Source organism: Sturnira hondurensis, unplaced genomic scaffold (assembly GCF_014824575.4).
Source record: "Sturnira hondurensis isolate 20B ecotype Veracruz unplaced genomic scaffold, ASM1482457v3 Scaffold0003090, whole genome shotgun sequence".
Lineage (NCBI taxonomy): Eukaryota > Metazoa > Chordata > Mammalia > Chiroptera > Phyllostomidae > Sturnira > Sturnira hondurensis.
Window position 1 is genome coordinate 1,324,685 of NW_028075721.1, and position 23,962 is coordinate 1,348,646.

Sequence of the window (23,962 nt, forward strand, 5' to 3'; positions counted from 1 at the left end):
CAAACTTCGCCACAGCATGACCACGGCAGGTCCCCGGAGGCTGGGTAAACATCTCGACTTTGTAGATTCTACATTCAGCACAATAATGCACCTGGTGGCCTCTCCGGGGCAGGGCCCTGGGGCCTGCTCTGAGATGGGACCAAGGTGGACTCATTCTAATGGCTCTGGGCCTCTGCCGGGCCCAGCAGCTGCGTCCTGGGAGCTTAAAGGAAGAAGCTTGGGCCAGGCCTCGGAGGCCCAGGGAGCTTCTCCAGAAGTTGCAGGGACCATCAAGGTCCCTTGTAACTGGGTAGCTATGACCATTCTGGCTGATAGTAAGGTCCGGGCTGTCGCCGGATCCTCGTCAGGTGGGCAACTCTGCCAGGGGCCAGCGGGGGTGAAACCGTGGAAGTGGCCTGATGCTGCGGGCTGGGACACAGGGAGAGCCTGGCTGTGGGGGAGCCCTCCTGTCGGGGTCCTGCCAGCCAGTGGGGGGGGCATGTTGGGGGCTGGCACTCTACCCCAGCACTCTGGGGTCACTTTTCTCTGTGGTTGGTTCTCTCTTCACTCGGACCTGGTGGACACTTGGTGACAGACGGCTGTGGTTTGAGGACCACCTCAGGCTCCCTGCAAGACCAGTGTCAGGCCCAGGCATCCTCTAGGGTCCCCAGCCTGCCTATCCACTGGCCACAGAGCCATGCTCCTCTGCTGGGCCAGACTTCGGGCAATTCGGCCAGAAGATCAAGATGCTCAGCCAGAGGCAGTCACATCACGTAGCTCTTTACTCCAAGAGAACCTAACACCCACAGGCCAACGAAGCGTGCCGGGACCGGCTCCTGGCCCCAGACACCCGTGCAAGCCCGCTAGCTCCCGCCTGGTCCTGCTCATGTCTGAGGGAGCAGGAACGGGGTGAACGGGGACAGTGGCCCTAGTATCCAGTCCGCTCCCCTAAAAATGAATAAAAGGCCCCTCACCTTCTGTCTTGCAGGTTCCCCAGCAGGCCTCGGTGGCCTAGCATGGCCCACTGAGGGGAGCCATGACTGGCTGGCCACCAGCCGCCACCAGCCCTCCAGCGTCACGTCTCACCAGGAGGTGACCCCTCCTCCGCCTGCTCCCCACTCACCCACCCCACCCGGGAACGCGCCTGCGCTGCCACGACAACATGTAGTAGGGCCGACCGCGGTGCCCAGTGAGCTGCGATGGTTTTGTACACGACGCCCTTTCCCAACAGCTGTCTGTCCGCCCTGCACGCCGTGTCCTGGGCCCTCATCTTCCCATGCTACTGGCTGCTGGACCGGCTCCTGGCCCTGTTCATACCCGACCCCTGTCAGAAGAGCCAGCTGCTCTGCATCTTGCTGTTCATGCCCATCTACCTGGGCCTCCTGGTCACCTCGCTGCCCTTCGCGTTCCTTGGGTTCCTCTTCTGGTGCCCCCTGCAGTGTTCCCGCAGGCCCTACGTCTACTCCCGGCTGGAAGACAAGAGCCCGGCCGGCGGGGCAGCCCTGCTCGGTGAATGGAAGGGCGCGGGTCCCGGCAAAAGCTTCTGCTTCGCCACGGCCAACATCTGCCTCCTCCCCGACTCCCTGGCCAGACTCAACAATGTTTTTAACACCCAAGCACGGGCGAGAGAGATCGGGCACAGAATTCGCAATGGGGCCAGCCGGCCCCAGATCAAAATCTACATCGACTCGCCCACCAATACCTCCATCAGCGCGGCCAGCTTCAGCAGCCTGGTGTCACCCCAGGGCGATGGCACGGCCCGGGCTGTCCCCGGGAGCATTAAGAGGACAGCCTCGGTGGAATACAAGGGCAACAGCGGGCGTCACCCCAGTGATGAGGCTGCCAATGGCCCAGCCTCTGGGGACTCAGTTGACTGTGGCAGCCTTGAGAACGCTTGCATCGTGCGCATCGGAGGCGAAGAGGGGGGCCGGCACCCTGAAGCTGACGACTCTGCCCCCGGAGGCCAGGCCAGAAATGGGGCTGGCGGGGGTCCGCGGAACCAGACGCCCAACCACAGCCAGCGGGACGGGGACTCGGGGAGCCTGGGAAGCCCCTCTGCTTCCAGAGAGTCCCTGGTGAAGACGCGTGCCGGGCCAGAGGGTGGCAGCGGGGAGCCGGCTGCCACCTGCGGGAAGGCCCCGCACAAGGCCTCGGTGGTGAAGAAGGCAGCTGTGCGCAGGAGGCGGCACCCCGACGAGGCCTTTGACCATGAGATCTCGGCCTTCTTCCCTGCCAACGTGGACTTCCTGTGTCTGCAGGAGGTGTTTGACAAGCGGGCGGCCACCAAGTTGAAAGACCAGCTGCACGGCTACTTTGAGTACATCGTGTATGACGTCGGGCTCTACGGCTGCCGAGGCTGCTGCCGCTGCCAGGGCGGCTGTTGCTTCAAGTGTCTCAACAGCGGCCTCTTCTTCGCCAGCCGCTACCCCATCATGGACGTGGCCTATCACTGTTACCCCAACGGGAGGGGCTCTGACAGCCTGGCCTCCAAGGGAGCACTGTTTCTCAAGGTAGGAGGCCCGGGCACGTGCCAGCCAGTCCGAGTCATGTGGGGGGGTGGGCTGCAGCCTGGGGGTCCTCATCCTCTGGGAGCTCTGTGGCCAGACGAGGCCTTTCGTGGGACCAGAGGCCCCCAACTCAGGGACCAGGGAAATAAGAACGCAGGGACGAGAGCCGAGGCTCCAGGACCAGACAGGCCTGGCTGGGTGATCTCCATCTCAGCTCCCGAGCCACCATCTCCCCATCTGTAAAGTGGAGCCTGCTCACGGGCAGGGGTGAGCAGTGAGGCCTTGGGAGGTCCTCCTGGTGCCGGTGGTGAAAGGGGTCGGCCGGTGATGGCAGGGGGGCGGTGGGGGTGGAAAGTGCCACTGTCTGTCACGGAGCAGACACTCTGAAGACGGAAGACTGACGAGAACCAATGGCTGCAGGCCATGGGCCCATCGCCACACCAGCGTCACTGCAGGGACCCCCTCTCCCTCCTCGCTGTCACACAGCTGCCGTGCCGGGCTCTCTGCCCACCAGCCAGCCCAAAGCTTCGCTTCCATAGTCACTAATTAAAGTGAATCATAATTATTTCTGCTAATTTGGATGCAATTGGGGGAGTTTTTAGGCCGTGGTAATCTGGTCATCATTCGTTATCTCCCACGAAGCCTGACACGAGCAGAGTGTCGACTTCCCATTCTCCATCCAAAACCCGTGCCTGGTGCTTCCAGAGTTTTCTGAAGCATTGTTTCGCCATCGGATACAGAACAGGGCTTTCTGCCCCCGGAAGCAGCGGCTGGTGGGTATGGGTTCTGTTCCTATTTCCCTCAAGACTTCTCACTGCCCCCTACCAGGGGGTCCATGAGGGTGGGCAGGGGACCTGGTATGGCTATGAGAGGGGCGCAGAGTGGGGAGGCTCTCATCCCCCAGACCCAGCTCTGACCACAAGCAGCCTGTCCAGGAAAGTGCCACGTGCAGGCCAAGCCCGTGCCAGAAAGGAGGCTCATAGTCTGCATGGACACTGCTGGAGGTACTCCCCCAGCTGGGGGAAAGACTGACCAAGAAACTGGGAGGGCAGCAGGGTGACTCGTGTGCGGCTCAGCAGGGCCAGGGTCGGAGTTCGCAGCTGTCTGCTCACAGCCTGAGATGCTGACATTGAATGCACTCCTCTCGCAGGGAGCCAACCTTCCCGTTTTGGCATATGGTTCATCCTTGCTCTGTTCCACGAATGTATTTTCGTCTCAGTAACTTCCTGGGTTAGAGGAGAGCATGTTGTCAGGCTCAGGGAGAGCGGGGAGTATACCCTTTCCCTCCCAACCACCCCACTACCGATAGCTCAGAGGCCAGGGAACCCCTCCATCCTGCCCCCAGCCCACACACCCCCTCCTCATCTGCCTCCTCGGTCTGGCACCTCAGCCACCACACCCACCGGGGTCACACAGTCCCTTCAGACAGCCCGGCCACTGTGGGCTTTCCTCCCACCCCTCTGGCCTCATTGCCACCCATCTGTTAAATGCCCATGCCCCTCCACCTCCTAGGTCTAAACCTGGTCTGTAGATATATTCAGTTTGGTTCACACCATTGCAATATTTCTTGCCTTGGCCAACATTTAAAAATTAAGATGTTTCACATAAAGCCCAGTTGGCAACGTCTCTCCCGACCTGGACACGTCTCTCAGCTCCAGGCCTCCTCCTTCTGCCCAGCTCTCAGCCTGAGCAGCTGTTGCAGCCAGGAGACCCCACTTGGCCAGTGCTCTTCATTTCCGAGTGGTCACCGTGGCCAGCTGCGTGTGTGCCCCAGGAAAGTGACTCCACAGCTCCCACTTCCACACTGCTGAGGGGTCTCAGCCCAGTGTCTTCCCTGAGGCCCTGGCTCTGTGTCTGGCTGCCCCCGGACACAGTCCCATTCATTCCCGAACAGAACTCATCATCTGCCCTGGTCCTGCCCTCCCCCGGGTCCCACCATCCCCCAGCCAGAAAGACCCATCGTGGCTCCTCTCTGGGCCCTGAGCCCACCCAGTCCATCCAGGTAACTCATTTCACTTCCCAGGCACGTCTGGGTCTCCCCCGACCCTGTGTCTCCAGCTGCACTATCATATCCACCCCCAGGGGGGTGTCCTCCCCCTTCCCACTCATCATCCTCCTGCCCTAGGTCTGACTCCCATCACCCCTTCCCACTGCCTCAGGGAGAAGCCCAGCCTTCACTGGGTCCCCATCCCCACCCCCACCTGGACTCTGCTCCAGCCCGGGGCTGTCCTTGTCATGCCCCTCCCCCTGTCGGCCTCACCACCTCTGTGGAGCTTCCCTCAACAGCTGGCACGAGCCATCCTTCCCTTCATGGGTTCCTCAGCACTTTTCCCCAGCAGTCTTGTCTCCTGCCTTCCCCATCAGACAGAGCCAGCTGTGCCCAGCACAAGGCTGACCCAGCTCACCTTTGCTGCCAGGAGTGAGCCTGTTCCTCCTGCACAGAGAGGGGAAGCAGGTGGGGTGTCAGGAGGCAGGCCAGCCCAGGGCGGTGCCCGGGGGCTGCAAACGTGTGGGCCTCCCTTCTTTGGCAGGCTCCTCTGTCCAGCCCTGCCCCCTGATTTACCCTTTGGCCCTTCTGGTCCTCGAGGAAAGTGTGCTCTCCTGCTGGCGTGACATGACAGCCTGAAAAGGAAGGGGCAGAGCTCACTTCTACTGCATGTAGGAGAGAGCCTGGCCAGGGGCTCCCCTCTGTTGGCAGTCCGTGCCCACCAGGATTAAGAGGCACAACCTCTCAGTGCGATTGTTTGTTTTTGCAAGAGAAACACAAACCTCTGCAGCTCCCGAGGACTGGAGCCAGAAATCAATAAGCCCAGGCATGTAATCAAGTGGATGTCGGGGAGCTCACAGCTGACGGAGGGAGCGGGGAAGTGGGTGCGGACCTGAAGCAGGGCTGAGGGAGGGGCCAGACAGCGCTGACTTGTGCCTTCCCTGGACAGACGGGGGTTCTCCTCAGGGGCGGAGTTGAGTGGTGCCTCTCTGCATCTGTCCCCTGTCCCCGCCCAAGACTTGGCGCAGGCAGATGACACTGAGTGCTGAGGGACTGGGGGGTGGGGAGGGTGGGTGACACCCTAGGACCACTGAAAGGGCAGCTGGGGGAAAGACTGACCAAGTCACCAAGAGTTCAGGAAGCAGCACAGAGCTCAAGGAGAAACTGGGAGGGCAGCAGACATTGATTCAGACTGCCCGCAGCCATTGCAGCCTCGTGCCCGGCTGCTCACAGTATCATTTCAGTGTAATCCTCACAGATGGAAGGCTGGGTCAGCGAGGCAGCATCCCAGCAGGGGTGCACACAGCGGGAGAGTGACTAAGGAGGGAACAGAGGCAGGCGCCGCTCGAGGAACCCAGGGGCGAGAGCGCCACCGTGTGGCCTCGTAGCGGCATTGTGGCTTTAACGTTGTGTTTCAGCCACAGGGCGCATCAGTGGTATATGATTTCATAAAATGTTTCAGGGGTGCAGGGAATGTTAGACCAAAGTTTGGATTTGGAGTATAGGCAAAAAGTGAACGCTAAACATTTTGGGGCTAAACAGCCCCAAACCCAGGCCATACGGGTCATTACCAAGAAACCAGACATGTACCCTCCCCCCACCCAGGTGCTGGGAAGGAGGGAGAGATGTGCAGCCATCCAAGTGGGAGAGAGGATGAGGAGCTGCCGGAAGCTAAGGGTGTCTAGTGACATGAAAGTCCAGGGGCAGGAGGTCACGCCAACCTGGCTTTGACAGCACGGGGTGGAAGCCTCTGCAGGCTCCACAGTGGACCCGGGCCACACAGCGGTAGTGGTGAGCTCAGGCTGTTTCTCGCTGGAAAATGGGCAGAGCTGTGCTCGGTAGGTGCCAGGTGCACCCACCCTGCTGCTGTGCTACCTGTAGACCTGGGCTCTGCAGTCACCTTCCTTGGACAGTTTCCAGGGTCCATGATCTCGTCACCGTACAAAAACCAAGTCTGGAACGGACTGGTGAACCTTGGGGGAGACAGCGGAGCTCAGGTGGGAGGAAAACCCAGAGAGGAAGAGGAAGTGGGGTCAACTAGAGGCCTCTGGGCAAGGGTGCCCACAGGTGGTCCTGAGGTGCTGTGCAGAGGGCTGGGGAGACAGCGCGCTGCGTGGCTACCCCTCGCCTGCCCCCACAGCCCCTAACAAGGGCTCAGGCTGGCATCAGGGTCACCACTGAGGACTGCTGAGATTTGTCAGTGATGTACGATTGAGATGTTTTCATTGCGCCCACCTGTGGGGACAGCTTGCCAGGGTCTGCTGCAGTTGGGCATGGAGCCGGGGAGCTGCCCCTGGCCCTACGTCACCCCCAGAACTTCCATCTCTGGTGAAGGAGGTTAACAGGAGGCGAGGCCTGAGGCCTGGGGAGAGTGGAGCATGAAGAGGCCACTGTGGAAGAAGCACTGGATCGGGGTGGAGGCTGGGAGGCACCTGGGGCCAGCCCATAACACAGGTGCCAGGGAGACACAGGACACAACTGTTAGTCCTAGATTGGGGGGCTAGCATGGACCATGACCAAAGAGCAGGGGAGGTGACCTCTCATGAAGCCAGAGGGGCAGAGACTGGGGAGAGCAGAAGGCAGGGCGTGGAACCTCTGGAGAGAGCAAAGCTCTACGTTTGGGCTGAGTCCCCAGGGAGCCTGACTTAGCCTGCAGAGGAACAGGCTGTGGGTGCGATCACCTCTCAGGTAGCACTGGGGGCAAGAGGAAAGAGCCACCAGGCAGGAGTGAACAGGGTGCTGAGGGGCTGGCACGCTCTGGTCCCTGGGGGATAGCAGGGGTCGGGTTGGAAATCTACGATTATTTCTGTGTTTGACCTGTAAATCCTTATGTGAATGGCTGAGGGCACTCACCATACAACAGGCTGGCATTTCCTCTCCATCTGCCTCTTGGACTAAACCAGAAGCTCCTGGAAGCAGGACATATACTGTTCCTGCCCGTGCTCAAGTCTAGCCAGAGCCAACAAAGCTGGACCTGTGCCAGTGGGCGTCGCCAGTGTCCCTTTGTGCTCAGGGCAATGACAACTTACAGACTTCCTCGCTGACACCTCGCCTCCTGCCCCACAGGTGCAGGTGGGAAGCACACCTCAGGACCAAAGAATCGTCGGGTACATCACCTGCACGCACCTGCATGCCCTGGAAGGTAGGTTCTGGTGGCCCGCACTTTTCTGGGTCAGGGGGATCTTTCCCAGCAGGCTGGGGTTGGCCATGGCCCTGCTGGGGGCTGGGGGCTGGGGGCTGGGGTCCAGCTACGGCTTTATCACCCGGCCTCTGTGGTTCCGCCCCGCAGACGACAGTGCCATCCGGTGCGAGCAGCTGGACATGCTTCTGGAATGGCTGGCTGATTTCCGAAAATCTACCTCCTCGTCCAGCACAGCCAACCCCGAGGAGCTGGTGGCGTTTGACATTGTCTGTGGAGATTTGAACTTTGACAACTGCTCCTCGGGTGAGGCCAGGCTCCTCCCTGTTCGGGTCCGCTACTGGGGGAGGGTGGGGGCTCCAGTCCCAGCTGGCAACGAGTTAGGCAGCTTGAAGAACTTCCTGCTCCTTATGAGCATGTGGGTGGGATATTAGCAAGACTATGATTTCTCTGCCCCCTAGCAAATCCTAGAATGAGGAGCGCCCACGCTCTACCTAGAAAGCTCAGAGGCCTCCTTGCTAGAGATAGAAAGCCCTAAAAATGAACCTATGACAGGGAAGGCTTGGAGCCTCAGAAACTCAGACTAAGGACAAGTCAGCCAGTACCACTCACCCAGTCTTTATTCAGCTGTCACTGTGCACCAAGCACAGTTCTAATGGCTTCCATGGGCCAACTGTGGCACTTACGTCTCATAACAACCCTAAGAGTGGGCACTGTATTTACCCACGTGCTATGGAAGAGGAAGCTGAGGCCCAGAGAGGTGGGGTAACTAACTAGTCCAAGGTCACACAACCAGGAAAGTGGTAGAACTGGGACTTGAACTCAGCAAATCATGCCTTAAGCCATTAGGCTAAAAGACTATGAGTGCATCATGGGTGAAATTTCAAATAACTGATTTAAATAACTGATCGTGAATCAGATGATCATGCTCATCCCCGGGACCTCCTGGGAGCTCGGGCAGCTCTGAGCCTCCCTTGGCCTGAGAAGCTGGCCGGACCTGTGGCTCCTGGGCTCCTCCCATTCTGGCCAAAGCCCCAGGAGAGACTGGTGGGGGGTGACATGGGGTCTGTGAGCTCAGGCTCCAGCCCTCGGGGAAGGCAGAAAACCTTAAGGTCCCAGCTGAAGCCCAGGGTGGTGCCCTCACCTGGTGATGGGTGTTTCTCTCTGCTCACGACCAGGGACTCACCCCTTGACAACAGTGGCAATTCAAGGGCTTATGGGAGGAAAGGTACCCACCACGGAACACACATTCTCCAGCGCCCTGCACATTGTCACATGCCTGGGGCCAGCTTCGAACGCTGGATGCTCCTAGGATCTTCCAGAGTCAGGGGTGGATTCAATCAGGCCCCACTCAGTGACCTGTCCTTCCTACCTGGGGTCTCAGAAAGGCCCTTCTGGTTTCATGAGTTAGTAGGACAAACTGGAACCAGAGCAGGTCACCGTCCTTTCTGAGCCTCATGGAGTCACGCCTCACTCAGGGTTGTGAAGAGCAGGAGTCCCAGCTGAGGCGGCACCAGCCAGGCCCCCCACCGCATTTGCCGCAGGATCCGGGAGGGCCTGGAGAGTACTGTGCTCAGGCCAAAGGAAAACTCAATACATGGCAGGGGGTGGGGGCGGGCTGGGAGGGGAGTCTCAAGGACACAGAAAACCAGTGACAAATGATCCAGAGACCCCATCCAGCGGGATACCTGAGGGACAGAAACCTGGTGGCATCTGGTCCAGGACCACAGGCAGGCAGCCCCCCGAGACAGGCCAGACACCGAGACCCACGGCACTGCCTCTCCCCCTCCCTGCACAGACGACAAGCTGGAGCAGCAGCACTCCCTGTTTACACGCTACAAGGACCCATGCCGCCTGGGGCCTGGGGAGGAGAAGCCATGGGCAATTGGTGAGCTGGGGCCGGGGACAGGGGCGGGCACCGCCAAGGTCTGAGCCCACCATGCTGAGATCTGACACTGTACCGAGGCTGGGCTCCCCACAGGCTTCCCAGAGGGACCTCTAGGACTTGCTCCCAAGACCCCAGTGCTGGGGGAGTTGGGACACCCAGGCCAGCAAATGCCTGAGCCCACCCACCCCCTCCTGTCCCAGGAAGGTGGCCATCCTCAAGGCTGGCTGGGTCCTACCTGCAATGACCATACTCACCTCCATGTCTTCAGGTACTTTGCTGGACACGGATGGCCTCCATGATGAGGACGTGAGCACCCCTGAAAATCTACAAAAGTAAGCACCCAGCTGCGTTGGGCAGGTAGCTCCCGGATCTGGGCTGAGCACCTGACTCGGCCGACTCAGCCACAGGGAGGCAACTGTACTCGGGGCAGAGGAGGGGGCACAGAACTGTGAGAAGGAAGCCTGTGAGAGCCTCAGCAACAGAGGCTGCGGGGGGGCGGAGGCCCTCACGCCCCGGGAGTCGGCTTCACAGAGGAGAAGCCCCCAAGTAGGCCTGGGGTCCTGAGGTCGCCTTTCCTAGCACCTGGAGTCGTGACTGACTACAAGAACCTGCCCAGACCTGAGCCCTAGTTAGCCTTGGGGCCCTGCTGGGCGCAGCAAAAGGGACTAGAGTCTTCTAGAGCGAGGCTGAGGGCTGCCAAAGAGCCCTGGGGATGGCGTCTGCTCCAAGGAGCCTGGTGGCTGGTAGCCACCCATTAAGCAAATATAGATACAAGTAGTGCTAACATAAGCCCATGGTTTTCAAAGGGGAGCCAGCTCCATCCCAACCAAACTTCATTCTTGAACCCAGTGACACTTCCATAAAGGACGCCTCTGAGAAGCGAGCAGCAGAACCAATTTATAATTCACAGCCCGAGACTGCAGAGTCGCAGCAATGGCTCCTTGCAGCTAATGTGAGCCAATTAATTAGATTATGGACTAAATTTGAAACATCATGCTATGCTGAGAAAATTATCTTTTTATGAGATGATGATTAAAAAATGACTATCAGTAACTCTCAGATCACTGATGCTGGAATTAATTATCAAAGGGAAGGACAGTCATGGATCATATTTCTGAGAGATACTGCTGTCCTGCATTCATCAGTGTATTTATCGCAAGGCTGATAAAGACGCTGTAGAAACCCACGTTTGCTGGCTGCGCCTGTCCAGGTGCCCCTTCCGCCTGTCCGGGTCTCTCAGTGGCTGCTACTCTGTCTCAACATTGGCCTGCACCGGGGCTCCTCCCCACTGGCGCTCAGACCCCCAGGAGACCTGGCAGGAAGGAGACACGGATCCAGGGTGTAGCTCCCCAGTCACGCACCCTGGCCCCCCTGGAGAACCCTAAGCAGCACTTAAGCACCCATGTCAGTCTCCTTCCTCTGAGGAGGAGGATGGGTCACACCCCACATCGTTCCCTTCTTGGCACACCCAGCCCCCAAACTGCCCTGGGGGCCGAGTGGTGGTTCTTGCACCAGAGAAGTGGAGGCTCAGAGGTTTGGCACAGCTGCTCAGGGACAGCCTGACACGAGTCCAGTCCTGGGGCAGGGCCTGGGTGCTCTGTCTACCTATCCCCTGTTGACCTGAAACAAGACTTGCGGGGTTCTGGGGACCTCCAGAAGAGAAGGGTCACATAGCCACTGAAAAGACCAAGCTCCCCCAACAGGACCCTACTGGCTCAGAGCAGAGACCTGCTCTGCAGAGGGGACAACAGTTCTGTCCCCGACCCAGGCGCAGTCTCTGGGCAGCACAGGGTCCAAGCTGCAGCCACAGCCAGAGCCCCATTTCAGAAAGGGAAGTGAGTGCGGGCCAGCCCAAGGCAGACCTGCACCTTCCAGGCTGGACTGCGGATGGGCCCGGTCAGTCAGGAACTTGCAGCCTCAGACTGTTTCCCTCCATCTCAGCCCCTTTTGGGGCCCACAGGGCAGATGGATGTTAAACACAGGGGTTTGGTCTGACCCCCCTCTCACGGGGATGAGAACCTGGCTCCACACTCGGGGCCTGGGGCCTGGGGATACGGGCAGGGGCCCACCTTGCCTTCCTGTCTGTGTGAGCAGGGTCTTGGAGAGCGAGGAGGGGCGCCGGGAGTACCTCGCCTTCCCCAGTAGCAAGAGCCCAGGGGCATGCCAGAAGGGACGCAAGGACATGCTGAAGGGCAATGGCAGGCGCATCGACTACATGCTGTACGCAGAGGAGGGGCTGTGCCCCGACTGGAAAGCTGTGAGTCTGGGCCCAGGCAGCCAGGACACACGTGTAGATAGGGGACCCTGAGCCCTGCCGCCCCCGCCCCCCAACAGCCCTGAGCATTCCTCTAGTCCCATGTCCTGGGGTGAGACCTGTCAGTCAGAGACCTCTGGGGCCCTGAGGATCCACCCACCCCTCTGCCCTCAGGAAGAGCAGGCCAGCCCCACCCAGAGGCCACCCCCCTGTCCCTCCCCGCCCCTCCTCTGCAAGGTGTCCTTTGGGTCTAATCAGGATGCTTCTCTCCTCCAAACACAGGAGGTGGAAGAATTCAGTTTCATCACCCAGCTGTCAGGCCTGACTGACCACCTCCCGGTGGCCATGCGGTTGATGGTGTCTTCAGGGGACGAGGAAGCATAGACAAGCCCGGTCACCACAGCAGCCTGGCCTCTGCTAGCCTTTTGAGCTGACCCTGCCTGGCCACTGCCCCTCCAGCCGCAGTGCCAGGAGAGGGCAGGGCCTGGGGGAGCAGAGGCCATCCCCGGTGAGCTGGAACCAGCGCTGCCCCGCGCCTCTGGGCACTCACTGCGGGTGCGGGGGTCAGGCCGACCTGAGGAGCCCAGCTGTCCAACCAGTGCCATTCTTTCCGAACGTGATTTTCTACAAATCTACAGCACAACCTAGTTTGTAGCCCGTGGGTTAGTATGAGGACCGGGTTTCTGTACTCTTTGTATCTCCTCCCAAGCTTCGTCCAGGGTTCATCACTTTTGTCCGCTGCCATGCTGTCTCGCATGCCTGCACCCTCGCACGCACGCTGCCTGCATGCCCTGTGCCTCGCCACAGCCACTCAGACCCCTCACTCGGGCCGCACCCAAGGCCAAACTCCAAACACAGTTAGAACCAGCCAAAGACGCATTCCTGGGCACAGGGCCGCCAGCTCGCTGCCTCCAGCTGGGACGGCTCATGAGCAGGAACCGTGAGGGCTGTGTCCAGTCACCGCGAGCCCGGGCTCTTCCCAGGGTCTTGCATTCAAGGGCGATTACATTTTAAAAAGAAAAACAGGAAAAGTTAAGAATAGAAACAACCCCTCACTTTGGAGGGTCTGCAAACCACAGGGGAGGGCGCTGCTCCTCCGGAAACAGGCCCCTCCCGGAGCACCAGGGCCCTGGAGACCCCTATATGGAGCCACAGCCCGGAAGCCGAGGAGAGAATGACTTCTCTACAGGAGGAACTCAAAGATACAGGGAAGAGGGAGCTGCTGGTTTTGGAAATGATAGATTTGTCACTTTTCTTCTGCCAAAACCATCACCTCTTTCTGCCTGGTCCTGTCTCCTTGCCAGACACCTTTGGTTTGGGACCAATCCCTCCATGGGGGCTGCCCCATCCACATACTGGCTGGGCTCGGGAACTGCCTGCCTGTCTCTGGTAAGGCTGTGGCTCTGTCCCCCCAGACCCCTCCTCAAATGCAAACCTGGGCCCTGAAAGGAGCCCTGGACAAAGGGGTGGGAAGCCAAAGTGCAGAGAAAGGCCTGTCCCCTCACCCTGAGAGGTGCAGGCTGGGGGTGGCGAGGTCAGGGGCCACTGCTTGCACAGGGCAGTGAGGGGTAATGGTTGGCACCCAGGCACAGCGCGGCAGAGCCCACAGGTGCAGCCCGAGGCTCGCCACCCCACGGCAGCACTGCCCCTGCCCGCCCCCTGCCTTTTGAAGCCACCTGGGATGGCCCTGCAGTCACACAGGGAAGGCTGTGTCTGTTTCCCGGTGCGAGTCCCCCGACTCGGGAAGCTGTTCTCGACACCCTCACTGGTCTCCCCTCCCCACAGGGCCCTCATCTCTGCCCAAACGGCTTGAAGCCAGCTTTGCCCAACGAGGCTGGGGAGCACACCAGGACCCTTCTGGTGTCGGCGTGCTGGTGCTGTGCCTTGTCACCCACTGAGCTGCAAGAGGGACCAAGAGGGGTCCAAGTAGCCAGAGGTCAGGTGCTGTGCTGGGAGAGGACAGTCTTGACAGCCACACCCACACGGCACTGGTTTGTCTGAACCCACTTGGCCGGAGTGGTGGCAGAGCTGAGGGCTTCAACACTTCCCCAGCCCTGCCCCTGGGGGTCCAGAGCCAGGAGGGGTAACTCACCGCTGAGGGCACAGACCCACCGGGGCTCTCTGCTGTGCCCCTTCTCCAAGGGCCTGGCTGCCGGGTCGTAGCCAGGCTTTGAGGGGTCAGAGGGCCTCCAACTCTCAGGAGCAGCCAGGAATCTGCTCACAGGGGCAGGGCCCAGCTGGGCAGGTGTGATGCGTAGAAGGTGGGGCCTGAGCTAAGGACCCCAGGCCGCAGGTCACTGTGTGCGCAGGAGGAAGCAGTGGAGACAGGCCAGGGCTCCTGAAGCACAGACACTCCATACAGCTTCCAGCCCTCCGAGGGGCTGCCTTCCTCCCAGGGCGGCTGGGTGGGGGCCACGGCGCAGGGGCATGTGCTTCTCTCCCTTCTCCCAGGGCGGCCTTAGGCAAGTCATACCTCCCTGTGCCTCAGTCACGGTCACATCCTCTCCTAACAAGGCTGCCTTCGCCCCGCCCGGCCTGGCCCTGGCCAACCGCTGCCCAGCTTCCCTTGCACCTCCCCCCAACTGCGGCCTTCGCGCCAGGGCCGCCATTGCCCAGCCACACGTTTCATGAAGCCTGTGGACTCCCGGGGCCATGCACAAGCCAGACTTTTCCATTTTAATTTTTAAAAAGAAAAGAAACATCGCCAGGATCTCCTATTCTGTGGTGTTTGGCCTGGGAGGGGCGGGGGGCGCCCAAATCCCCAGCTGAGGTCCCGCACCTGCCGTGGGCCCAGCCTCCTCCAGAAAAGCCAGGAGGCAGGGTCAGCTTTGGAAGGAAACGGTCATTTTCATTTGTCTACATCACCTTGAGTTTTAAGTATGAATATTAATCTTGATGCTTTTTAACTATTGTATTAACTTGCTGAGATTTAGAAATACTGTTTTAAAAAGGAAAACAACTTTTTTAATTTCTGTATTTTTTTCTGTATTGTATCTTCATGGGACATTAGGGGTTTTATATGGTAAGCACACCTAAGGTTTTGGTAAAAACATTATTAAATATGTATACAGACGATTCTTCCCTAGAAGAAAAACAATCTTTCACCTGATAAAATATTTTGGACAGAGGTGTTTTTCTCCTTCACTGGTGCTGACAGGACAGACGGATCACAAGGAGAAAATAAAACTGTGAGCTGAAAGCTGAGGTTCTCCACTTATTCCAGCAACAAGCTGGGGCCAGGCCCCGCTCCGACTCGGCCTGGGCTGGGTGGCCGATGGGGCTGTGGGGGCCTGCCTTTCCCACCTGCCCCCTGAGCAGGTACAGCCTCAGGCTGCCCCGAACCACCTGAGAACTGGGGCAGCTAAGTTTTCTTACCGTGTCCCTTTGTTCCCTCTGGAACTGGGAGGAATGACAAAAGAGCACCGTGAGCGGGCGGGGAGGCGGCGAGGAGGAGAAGCAGTGCACTCATCTGCCCGACTTCTGAGGCGGGGGAGGTTCTTCTGCCAGAAGAGGGGCCCCGGGAAGGAGCCGTGCCTCCCGACTCCCTCTCTTGGTGGCTGGTTTCCTGGGTCTGCGTCACAGGAACTGCGTCCTCCCTGTCTTCTGCACAGCACTCTGGTGTCCACTGTCAAGTCTTGGTCACCTGCTGATGCTACACACTGAGGCCAGATGCTTAGCAATGTGGCTTGTGCCATTGTCCATCAAATGAAAGGGTCAGAACCTGGTCCTCACCTCAGCCCCATTGGGGTCTTTAAGGCCCAGGGCAGAGCCAGGAGTCAGCATCTCAGCCCCTAGAAGCCCCTCGAAGCCCCTCCTAGCTAGAGCCAGGCAGAAGTCCCCAGCACACAGGCCAGGCTGGCGATCACCATAGGTAGTCCAGCCGCCTCAGCAGCACGAAACCCAGAGAGGCGGTCCCGAAGCCTTAGAGCTTTGAGAATATCTGAACGACTGCCTGGTGGGCTCCCCGGCTCCTCCGTGGCTCCTCCACGGCTCCAGATTCAGCCAGCAGCCCACAGTGCCTACCACGCCCGGAGAGAGGAGCCGGCAGTGCAAAAATGCAAAAAGGGAAAAGGTCCCCACACCCAGAGACAGAGTTGGGCCCTGAAAGGAGGAGCACTTTCACCCTCCTTCCCAGAAAGCTACACCATTCAGAGCCCAGAGCCTCGTGGGCCACTTTATTTCTGAACAAGCGAGGGTCAGGGCCCATCATCCAGGGTATCTGAGAGAGTGAAATCCACGGTGACGTCTCCAGTGCGGGGGCAGAACTCCACGGCGTAGCTGACTGTCTGGGGGCCGCCCGGGGGTGCTCTGGGGTCCAGCGCAGTGCTGAAGAAGTACACGGCCTGCTTGCAGTGTGGGTTCCAACAACAGTCCCCCTGTGGGAGAAGCAGCAGAAGGCGGTGAGGGCTGCCAGCAGCTGAGCCCTCTTCTGGCCAGCCGCCCCCACAGGTAGCTCCAAGTGGGAGCTGCTGCGGCGCGCGGAGGGGTCACCATCCAGCTAAATGTGCACCAGGAACAGCCGGAGCACGTTGGTGGTGCGGCCTCCCCTGACAACGGGGCCCGCTCGCAGGGTCAGCCAGCTCTGGGACCCACGGGTCCAGCACTACCTTGTCCGCCACAGGCTTCAGGAGGCCGGTGCTGATTGTGCTGTCCGGGGTCAGGTGATATTCCATCCACAGGACGGCCCCATGGCTCCTCCCAGGCCTGCGGGGAGGGGAATGTTGGGCAGAACAGAAACGGCACCACAGATGGGTGGACATGACCACGTGACCGAGGAGGACACTCCCCTCTGCTCTGCAGGAACTCTGGTCTTCCCCACTTCCACCCTGCCCTGTCAGGAGGCTCCCAACGCTCCACCGGACTAAAGGCCACTCAGTAACCTGCCGAGCGAGAAGAGCCACAAATCAGAGCCCCACTCACTCCTCATAGCCTGGCCAAGTGCTCAGAGTAACCGTGGAGCAGGGCGAAGTCAGTAGCAGGACAGCCTCCTCCATCTGAGGCCAAAGAAAGGCTGGGTCCAGAAGGCTCAGGGCACAGCCCTGGCAGTAAATGTGGGAAGACCCCTCCCTGACACCCTGGATGGCAGGCCCAGATGGCATCTGCCTGCCTCCCCTTGTCAGCGAAGCCCCACAGAGGGCTCTGGAGCTCACAGCTCCTCCCCACGAAGAGGGCTGGGGCTGAGTGGGCCTGACTGTGTGTTGCAATGAGTGCCCTTGCCAGTTCCTAACCTGCTTTAATTCCCAGGAGAAAAATGGTCCAATGGGTAACCATAGCAACCAAACTCGAATTTCTCTGCAGCTGTGATCCAACAAGCTACTTAGCTCAAAAGGAGCCTCAGGTTGCGGGGGAAACAGCAAAGTCCACTCCGGCTTTGCCTCCCTGCCCACACACCCCCAGAGGCTGTGGGGACCCTCTACACACTCAGGGCCACTTTACACCAAGGAGGGCAAGGCTGAGACAAGGAAAGCCATCATACCCATGTGAAAGTGGCCGAATTAAATGGCTAAGCCCAAGGGCAGTAACTACTAGACAGAAAGCAGGCACCTCCCCTCTTCTCACTTCCTTCCTCCAAGACTCCCACCCAAAAGCCAACACTCACCTCCTCAGCTTGATGGAGCCCTCTGCGTGGAGAGGCTGGGAAGGGACTGGCTGCCGAAAATCGAAGGTCAGGATGTGCTGGGGCTCGGAGAGGCCACGGCATGGGTACTCCCACAGCGGGTGGGGCTCGGCCTCCTTGCTCTCCCTAAAGTCCAGGGCACGCTGAGAAGGGAAAGATGTTCGGGGGTCAGCAGGGACAGAGCCAGGATGCCCAGGGGACAAGAGGCTCATGTTCTTGTCTCCAGGGTCTATGCCAGTGGCCCCTCACCTTCAAGGCCCAGGTCCCTCAGGGTAATGCCAGTCACATGGGGCAGAAGGTCCTCACAGGCCACTGGCCTCTCTGCTCCCACTCATGAGCCATCTCCTGGGCAAATCATTCCTTCTCTCTAAGCCTCGTTTTCTCCCTTTTTAAAATGGGATGGCCCTGCCCATGTCACCCAATGTCCACACTGATGATAATACCCAGTCCCCGGACATGCTCCCATTCGGTGACTCTTACTGAGCACTACAGCCAATCGGTCACCCCCACGGGAGGGTCCCAGTCTAGAGAGAATGCAGAGATAAGCAACCACGGTGCCTGAGCAGTGCTGGCCTCCTACAGAGACGGGGCTGGGCAAGAAAGCTGCCTGGAGGGGTGACCTCTGGGCTGCCTCCTAGAGGTCACACAGGAGTTGGCAGCAAAAAGGAGAGAGGACAAAGCTGAGCAGGGAGAGGGTCCAGCAGCAGGGGTCAGTGACTCTGCAGGGGGAGGGGGAACCTCACCGGGTTTTCCCACAGGGGACGGGCGGGCTACACCCAGGATCCACAGGTTTATCGAAGCCCCCTGTGGAGGGTGGCTGAGCGGGAGAGGCAGGAGGCTGCACGGTCACAGGCGAGAGACAAAGTGGCCGAGACCAGAACAGCAGCGGCAGAGAAAGAAAACTGGATTTGAGGCTCACTGATGGCCAGATGGTTATAGAACTTGACGACCAACTGCAAGCGAAGGCAAGGACTTGCCCAGGCGGACACCCAGCATCTGGGAATGACATGGCGGCAGGCCTGGGATGGGAGCCCTGGGATGGGAGCCCTGGAACAAGCCAAGCTGGGAGCAGGGAAAGAGTACGTGGATTCTGGAAGCATCAAGGTCAAAGCACCTGAAGGCATCTCCGTGGAGAGTCTGCTGCTCTTAGTTATTTGGTCTGAGCTCAGGACAGATGCACACATTAGCCAGCAACAGAGAGGGGACAGGGGACAGTAAGGACAGGGGCCTGAGGGAGACCTAGAACACACAACACCCTGGGGGATGGGAAGGACAGGAGAGGCCAAGAAGGAGCCTGAGGGAGAGTGTGTGGTGACTCAGCCCAAAGGCGATTTCTAGAAGCATGGAGCAGTCTGTGGTTAGCGGTCAAGGGCCAAGTAAGGCGCAAACCAAAAATATCTGTTGGATTTATTCTTTAAAAAAAAGTTTGCATGAGCAAACTGCAATCACTGTAGAAAAATGTGAACAGAAAGATAAGCAAAGGGAGAAAAAAACCACTTTCTATCACACAACGTTCTGGTACCTACTATCCCACCCCTTCCCCTGGTGTGTGGGAATTTTCCGGATACACAGACAGAGTCAGGTTGCTTGCCCCGCCCGCACACGTGGGCATGTCATGACTACACTTCAGTCCTCGCGGATGCAGGACCACTGGCACTTTCACAAACCCCCTGGATCCTGGGGGATGCAGACCCTGGTAGCTGACTCAGACCCCTAAAGGCACACAAACAGCCCTGCGGGACCCTCCTCTCACACCCGTCCACGTGCTCCAGCATCTCCCCAGGGCTGGAGTCCCCAAAATGAAAATGTCTGGCTCAGAAGGTTACCAAACTGCCTTCTAGAAATGCTGTCCCAACAGGGAACTAGCTGCTAACATTGGCGGGGGCAGTTCTAGTGGCACGGTGCCAGACCCCGGCCTGAGATTTTCTGATCTGGGGCTTACCGTAGCCCAGGGCCAAGAACGGCCTTGGACCAGACTCTGACACACGGTGGTGCTCGCGCTCAGGCTCACAGGGAACCGAGTGGAACAGCCCCACGGCCCTCTGCCCCGCCCGGCAGAAGAGCTCTCTGCACCGCCCGCACTGCCCCTCCCACACCTCTGCATAGGAGACTGCTGTCCCTGCCGGAGGTCTGTGGTGATGGGGAGTGCGTGGGAGGGGCACGGCGGGCGGGCGCTGCGGCCCCACCAACCTGAATCATGTCGTCCATGATGCGCACATCGAAGCCTTCACAGTTGCCACAGGGGCTCCGGATCCGCCACAGGTCCTGTGAGGAAGGCAGAGCCTTCGTTGACACCCACCTGCCAGGATGCCCTGACGTCCATGCCCACCCGGGGCTGGATGGCAGTGTGGCGACAAGATAGAGAAGAGTCAGCGAGGCCAAGCTGGGGCGGCTCCAGCCTGAACCTCAGGCACATCTTGCCGTTTTCACAGGGCTAGAAGAGACCCCCAAAGTTGAAGGGACTCAGAGACACCAAAAAGTCAGGACAGCTCTGTGACTCTGCCAAGTCTCCCATGACCCCAAGTCCTCTCCCACAAGGGGACAACTGTCCAGAGCTACTGGGCTGGGGTTTCCTGCTCTCTGTCCGTCCTGAACACTGTTTTCTTTAGGAAGAAATCTACAAACCCGCTGTCAAGGCCCTGTGCCCACCGACAGCGTGAGGACCACGGGAGGGGCCAGAGGCGCTGGGGCAGGTCAACGTGCATCCTGTCTCCTGGATTTTTGCCTGGAAACGAGTGTCATTCTCCACATTTCCCTCTTCGGCCATGAAAATCAGAATTCACATAAAAATTTCACCAGGTAAACAAATAAGACAGAAGAAATATCCCCCAAAATAAGTGATGCAGCCACTAAGCTACCAATGGACAGAGCCATTCTTACCCAAGAAATAGCAAATGAGGGTCACTCTGCATTTTGAGTTAAAAGCACTGGAAAATCCTTTTAATAAAAAAATACCTTTCACAAAATGCCTTTGTGCCTGTGGTTCTGCTTTGATGAGAAAATCAAAATGAAGCTGTTCAATCTCCTCTCCTGCAAAGAAGGTGACTCTCTCATCGCAAAATGCTTTTAACAGGTGGAGCCTCGGCTCTCAATGAGAGCCGAGCAAGCTGCACAGCATGTCTCCCGAAACTCTAATTTTATGTATTTTAATTATTCTGATAAGCCATATTGTAAAATGACAAGACACAGCCAATTCCATTTAAAATGTCAAATTACTGCACTTTCAAATCGACAAGCCTCTTCTATTACACCCTGCAGTGTGTTGAGAGAAAAGCAGAGGCCAACTCACGAAGGCCCGAGGAACTCCATCAACACCCAAGGTCTTCACAAGAAAACAAGGAACCCCACCCCTTCTGCAAACTCCTCTGGGCGGCCTACCCGGAACTCCACAACCACAGCATGCAGCGAGGCAGCCTGGGGCATCACCGCGGCTCCAGGCCCCAGGTGCTGGTCCACGGCAGTCCGCACGTACCAGAAGTACAGGTTGTGCCATGGCAACAGGCTGGTGGTGAAAAATGGCTCACCCAGGAGGACCGAGACCTGGAGACCAGAGCAAGAAGCAGAACTGAGACATCAGAAGGATCCATCTGAAGAGAAAGACAGGTCACGAGTTTCACTTCGCAGAAGTAACAGGCCATTCATTCATTCACTCACTCAGTCAACAAACAGGTACGTAAGGTCTGCACCTGTGCCTGAGGACACACAGGTGAGACACACAGACACGAGTCCTGCCCTCAGGAGTACACAGAGGAAAGGGGAGCAGTGAGGCTGGGGACTGTCCTTGTGGAGGGTGATAAGCTTTGACAGCTGCATGGAAGGGGCACGTGGAGGACCCTGGAGGCAAGAACATGAGGAAGGGCTTCCAGGGTGGCCCTGCAAATCCCACTCAGAGCTAATCTTGACAATTTATTCTCAGTGCTCATTCAACTGCCTCCCTCCTGAGGCCAGGAGCACCACAGAAGCAGGCACACTGGCCGCGCAGTATCCCCAGCACCCAGCAGACGGCCTGGCCCAGAGCAGGCAGTCAGTGAACACATGCTGCCGAAATGAACAGACACATGAATAGGAGTCCGAAAAGCAAAGGAGAGAAGTCTCCAGGCAGTGGGACGGACAGAGGCACAAGCAGTGGGAGAGGGAGGCCCTCTCAGGAGCCGGGCAGGGCGGGTGGTGAGGGTGAGGCTAGGGAGATGGAAGAGAGCCAGGACACCCGAAGGCAACTGATGACAGCTTACGGGGACTGCGCTTGGCCATGGAGGCAAGATGGGGCCACTAAACACTTTACTCAGAGAAGGAATGTGTTTTAGAAAGAGCCCTCTAACAATCGTGAAGTACATGAGGTCACCACCTGCAGGTGGAGTGGCGACAGGAGGCGAACGGGGTGAGTACTACAAAAAGCGTGCAAGCGGAAGAAGACCAAGACACGGCAGATGCTGAGGCAGCACAGCCCTCAGGGCTAGACCCAAGCAGATGGGCACCAGGAAGATGCTGGAGACAGAGTTGTCCCTGTGTACTCCCCACCCCTCAACATTGGGAACGAGGTAAGAAAGACCCCTCTCACCATTGCTAGTCATCGTGCCTGTGACCTGGGGTTTAGCCAGCATACCACACCAATGGCTCAAAGAGTTTATGTATCTTTTAACCCTCATCAATGAGGGAATAAAAGAGCAAGTTGTACATGAATGTTCACAGCAGCATCACTCCCAGCAGCCAAAAAGTAGAAACAACCCAAATGTCCATCAGCTGCTACACGGATAACAAAATGTGGTATTCCCATACCACACAATGCACTGTTATTCAGCAGTGAAAAGAAATGAAGTACTGATTTATGCTACAACATGAATGACCCTGAAAGAAGCCAGTCACAAAGGGACTACATATTGCACGATTCCACTTACATGAAATGTCTAGAACTGGCAGATTCATATGGAAAAAAAATGCATTAGTGATNGCATCACTCCCAGCAGCCAAAAAGTAGAAACAACCCAAATGTCCATCAGCTGCTACACGGATAACAAAATGTGGTATTCCCATACCACACAATGCACTGTTATTCAGCAGTGAAAAGAAATGAAGTACTGATTTATGCTACAACATGAATGACCCTGAAAGAAGCCAGTCACAAAGGGACTACATATTGCATGATTCCACTTACATGAAATGTCTAGAACTGGCAGATTCATATGGGAAAAAAATGCATTAGTGATTGCCTCGGGCTGGGAGGATTGCTGGCAAATGCAGAGTGACTGCTCGTGGGCATGGGGTCTCTCTTTGGGTGATGAGAATGTTCCAAAATTGATTGGGGTGAAGGCTGCACAACTTTATGAACATAAGAAGTAACCGAATTGTATGTTTTAAGTGGATAAAATGTATGGCATATGACTTATATTTAAAGAGTTGTTCTTTAAAAAAAAAAGGGGGCATGGCACCCTGCCTGGTGTGGCTCAGTGCATTGAGTGTTGGCTTGTGAACCAAAGGGTTGCTGGTTTGATTCCTAGTCAGGGCACATACCTGGGTTGCAAGCCAGAACCCCAGCAGAGAGCGCACAAGAGGCAACCACACACTGATGTTTCTCTCCCCCTCTCTCTTCCTTCCTTTCTATCTAAAATTAAGTAAATAAAATATTTTAAATTTTTTTATTTTGGCTTCTGGCCAAGATGGAGGTGTAGGTGGGAACACTGTACTTCCTCACACAACCAAGTTTATGAACAACAAAGATTTAGAAACTAGAACCCAACCAAAACAGAGAGAAAACTGAACTGTACGGAAGCCTGACAACAACGGACCATTCATCCAGACCGGTAAGAGGAGTGGCTGGCTGAGAGGGGACGCTGCAGGAAAAAGCGGCCGACTGACCCAGGTGTGCAGGCAGCGGTCGGCAGATCCCAGGCATGGGGTAGCAACAGGCAGGCCCACTGAGGGCGCAAGGTGGCTGGCTGACCACGGTTACACATTCGCACGCAGATAAACCACGCAAAGGAATGAGCAATGAGACAGATTGCACAACCCAGGGCCCTAGCACTGGGAAATAAAGCCTAAAAGTACCAATTGGAAAAACTTTTGGGGGTCAAGGTGCCAGGAGAGGCTCCCAGGCTCACAGAGAGTTCGTTGGAGAGATGCACAGGGTTCCAGAGAGTGCACAAGCCCACACATCTGGGAACAAGCACCAGAAAGGCCCAACTTGCTTGTGGGAAGCAACAGAGGGGACCAAAATCTGAGACAGCAGAAACACCACTGCCCCTCTCTGACCCCACCCCCACATACAGTGTCACAACACAGCAACCTGGGTTGCCCCACCCTGGTAACACCGAAGGCTCCGCCCCTCATACATAACAGGCACAAACAGACCAAAACATTATGGCTCAAGAAGAACAGCTCAAAACCCCAGAGCCAATACGTCTAAGTGACCAAGAGATAGCCAACCTATCAGATGCACAGTTCAAAACACCAGTAATCAGGATGCTCACAGAACTGGTTGATTTTAGTCACAAATTAGATGAAAAAAATGAATGCTACAATAAGTGAAATGAAGCAAAATGCACAGGAAACCAATAGTGATGGGAAGAAAACTGGGACTCAAATCAATGGAATGGA

At 57.6% G+C, this 23,962-nt stretch overlaps 2 protein-coding genes across 7 annotated transcripts in view; one reads left to right on the top strand and one right to left on the bottom strand.

Moving 5' to 3' along the window:
- SMPD3 (sphingomyelin phosphodiesterase 3) overlaps positions 1 to 14,943 on the top strand; it is a 76,299-nt gene extending 61,356 nt beyond the window's left edge. Inside the window, exons 3-9 of the mRNA XM_037041427.1 lie at positions 968 to 2,489; positions 7,540 to 7,615; positions 7,763 to 7,918; positions 9,411 to 9,500; positions 9,769 to 9,832; positions 11,595 to 11,757; positions 12,037 to 14,943. Of these exons, the coding sequence (XP_036897322.1) occupies positions 1,179 to 2,489; positions 7,540 to 7,615; positions 7,763 to 7,918; positions 9,411 to 9,500; positions 9,769 to 9,832; positions 11,595 to 11,757; positions 12,037 to 12,138 (1,962 nt within the window). The 5' untranslated portion in view covers positions 968 to 1,178 and the 3' untranslated portion in view covers positions 12,139 to 14,943. The remainder of the gene's footprint in view (positions 1 to 967; positions 2,490 to 7,539; positions 7,616 to 7,762; positions 7,919 to 9,410; positions 9,501 to 9,768; positions 9,833 to 11,594; positions 11,758 to 12,036) is intronic.
- Positions 14,944 to 15,901: 958 nt separating this feature from the next.
- The window catches only part of PRMT7 (protein arginine methyltransferase 7), a 47,264-nt gene continuing 39,203 nt past the window's right edge, over positions 15,902 to 23,962 (bottom strand). For 5 of the 6 annotated variants that reach the window (XM_037041423.1, XM_037041421.1, XM_037041422.1 and 2 more), the window contains 5 exons: positions 20,750 to 20,911; positions 19,562 to 19,636; positions 17,354 to 17,514; positions 16,362 to 16,458; positions 15,902 to 16,130 (listed from right to left, as the gene is read on the bottom strand). In XM_037041423.1, the coding sequence (XP_036897318.1) occupies positions 15,951 to 16,130; positions 16,362 to 16,458; positions 17,354 to 17,514; positions 19,562 to 19,636; positions 20,750 to 20,911 (675 nt within the window). In that variant the 3' untranslated portion in view covers positions 15,902 to 15,950. The remainder of the gene's footprint in view (positions 16,131 to 16,361; positions 16,459 to 17,353; positions 17,515 to 19,561; positions 19,637 to 20,749; positions 20,912 to 23,962) is intronic. The other variant, XM_037041425.1, reaches the window with a different exon arrangement.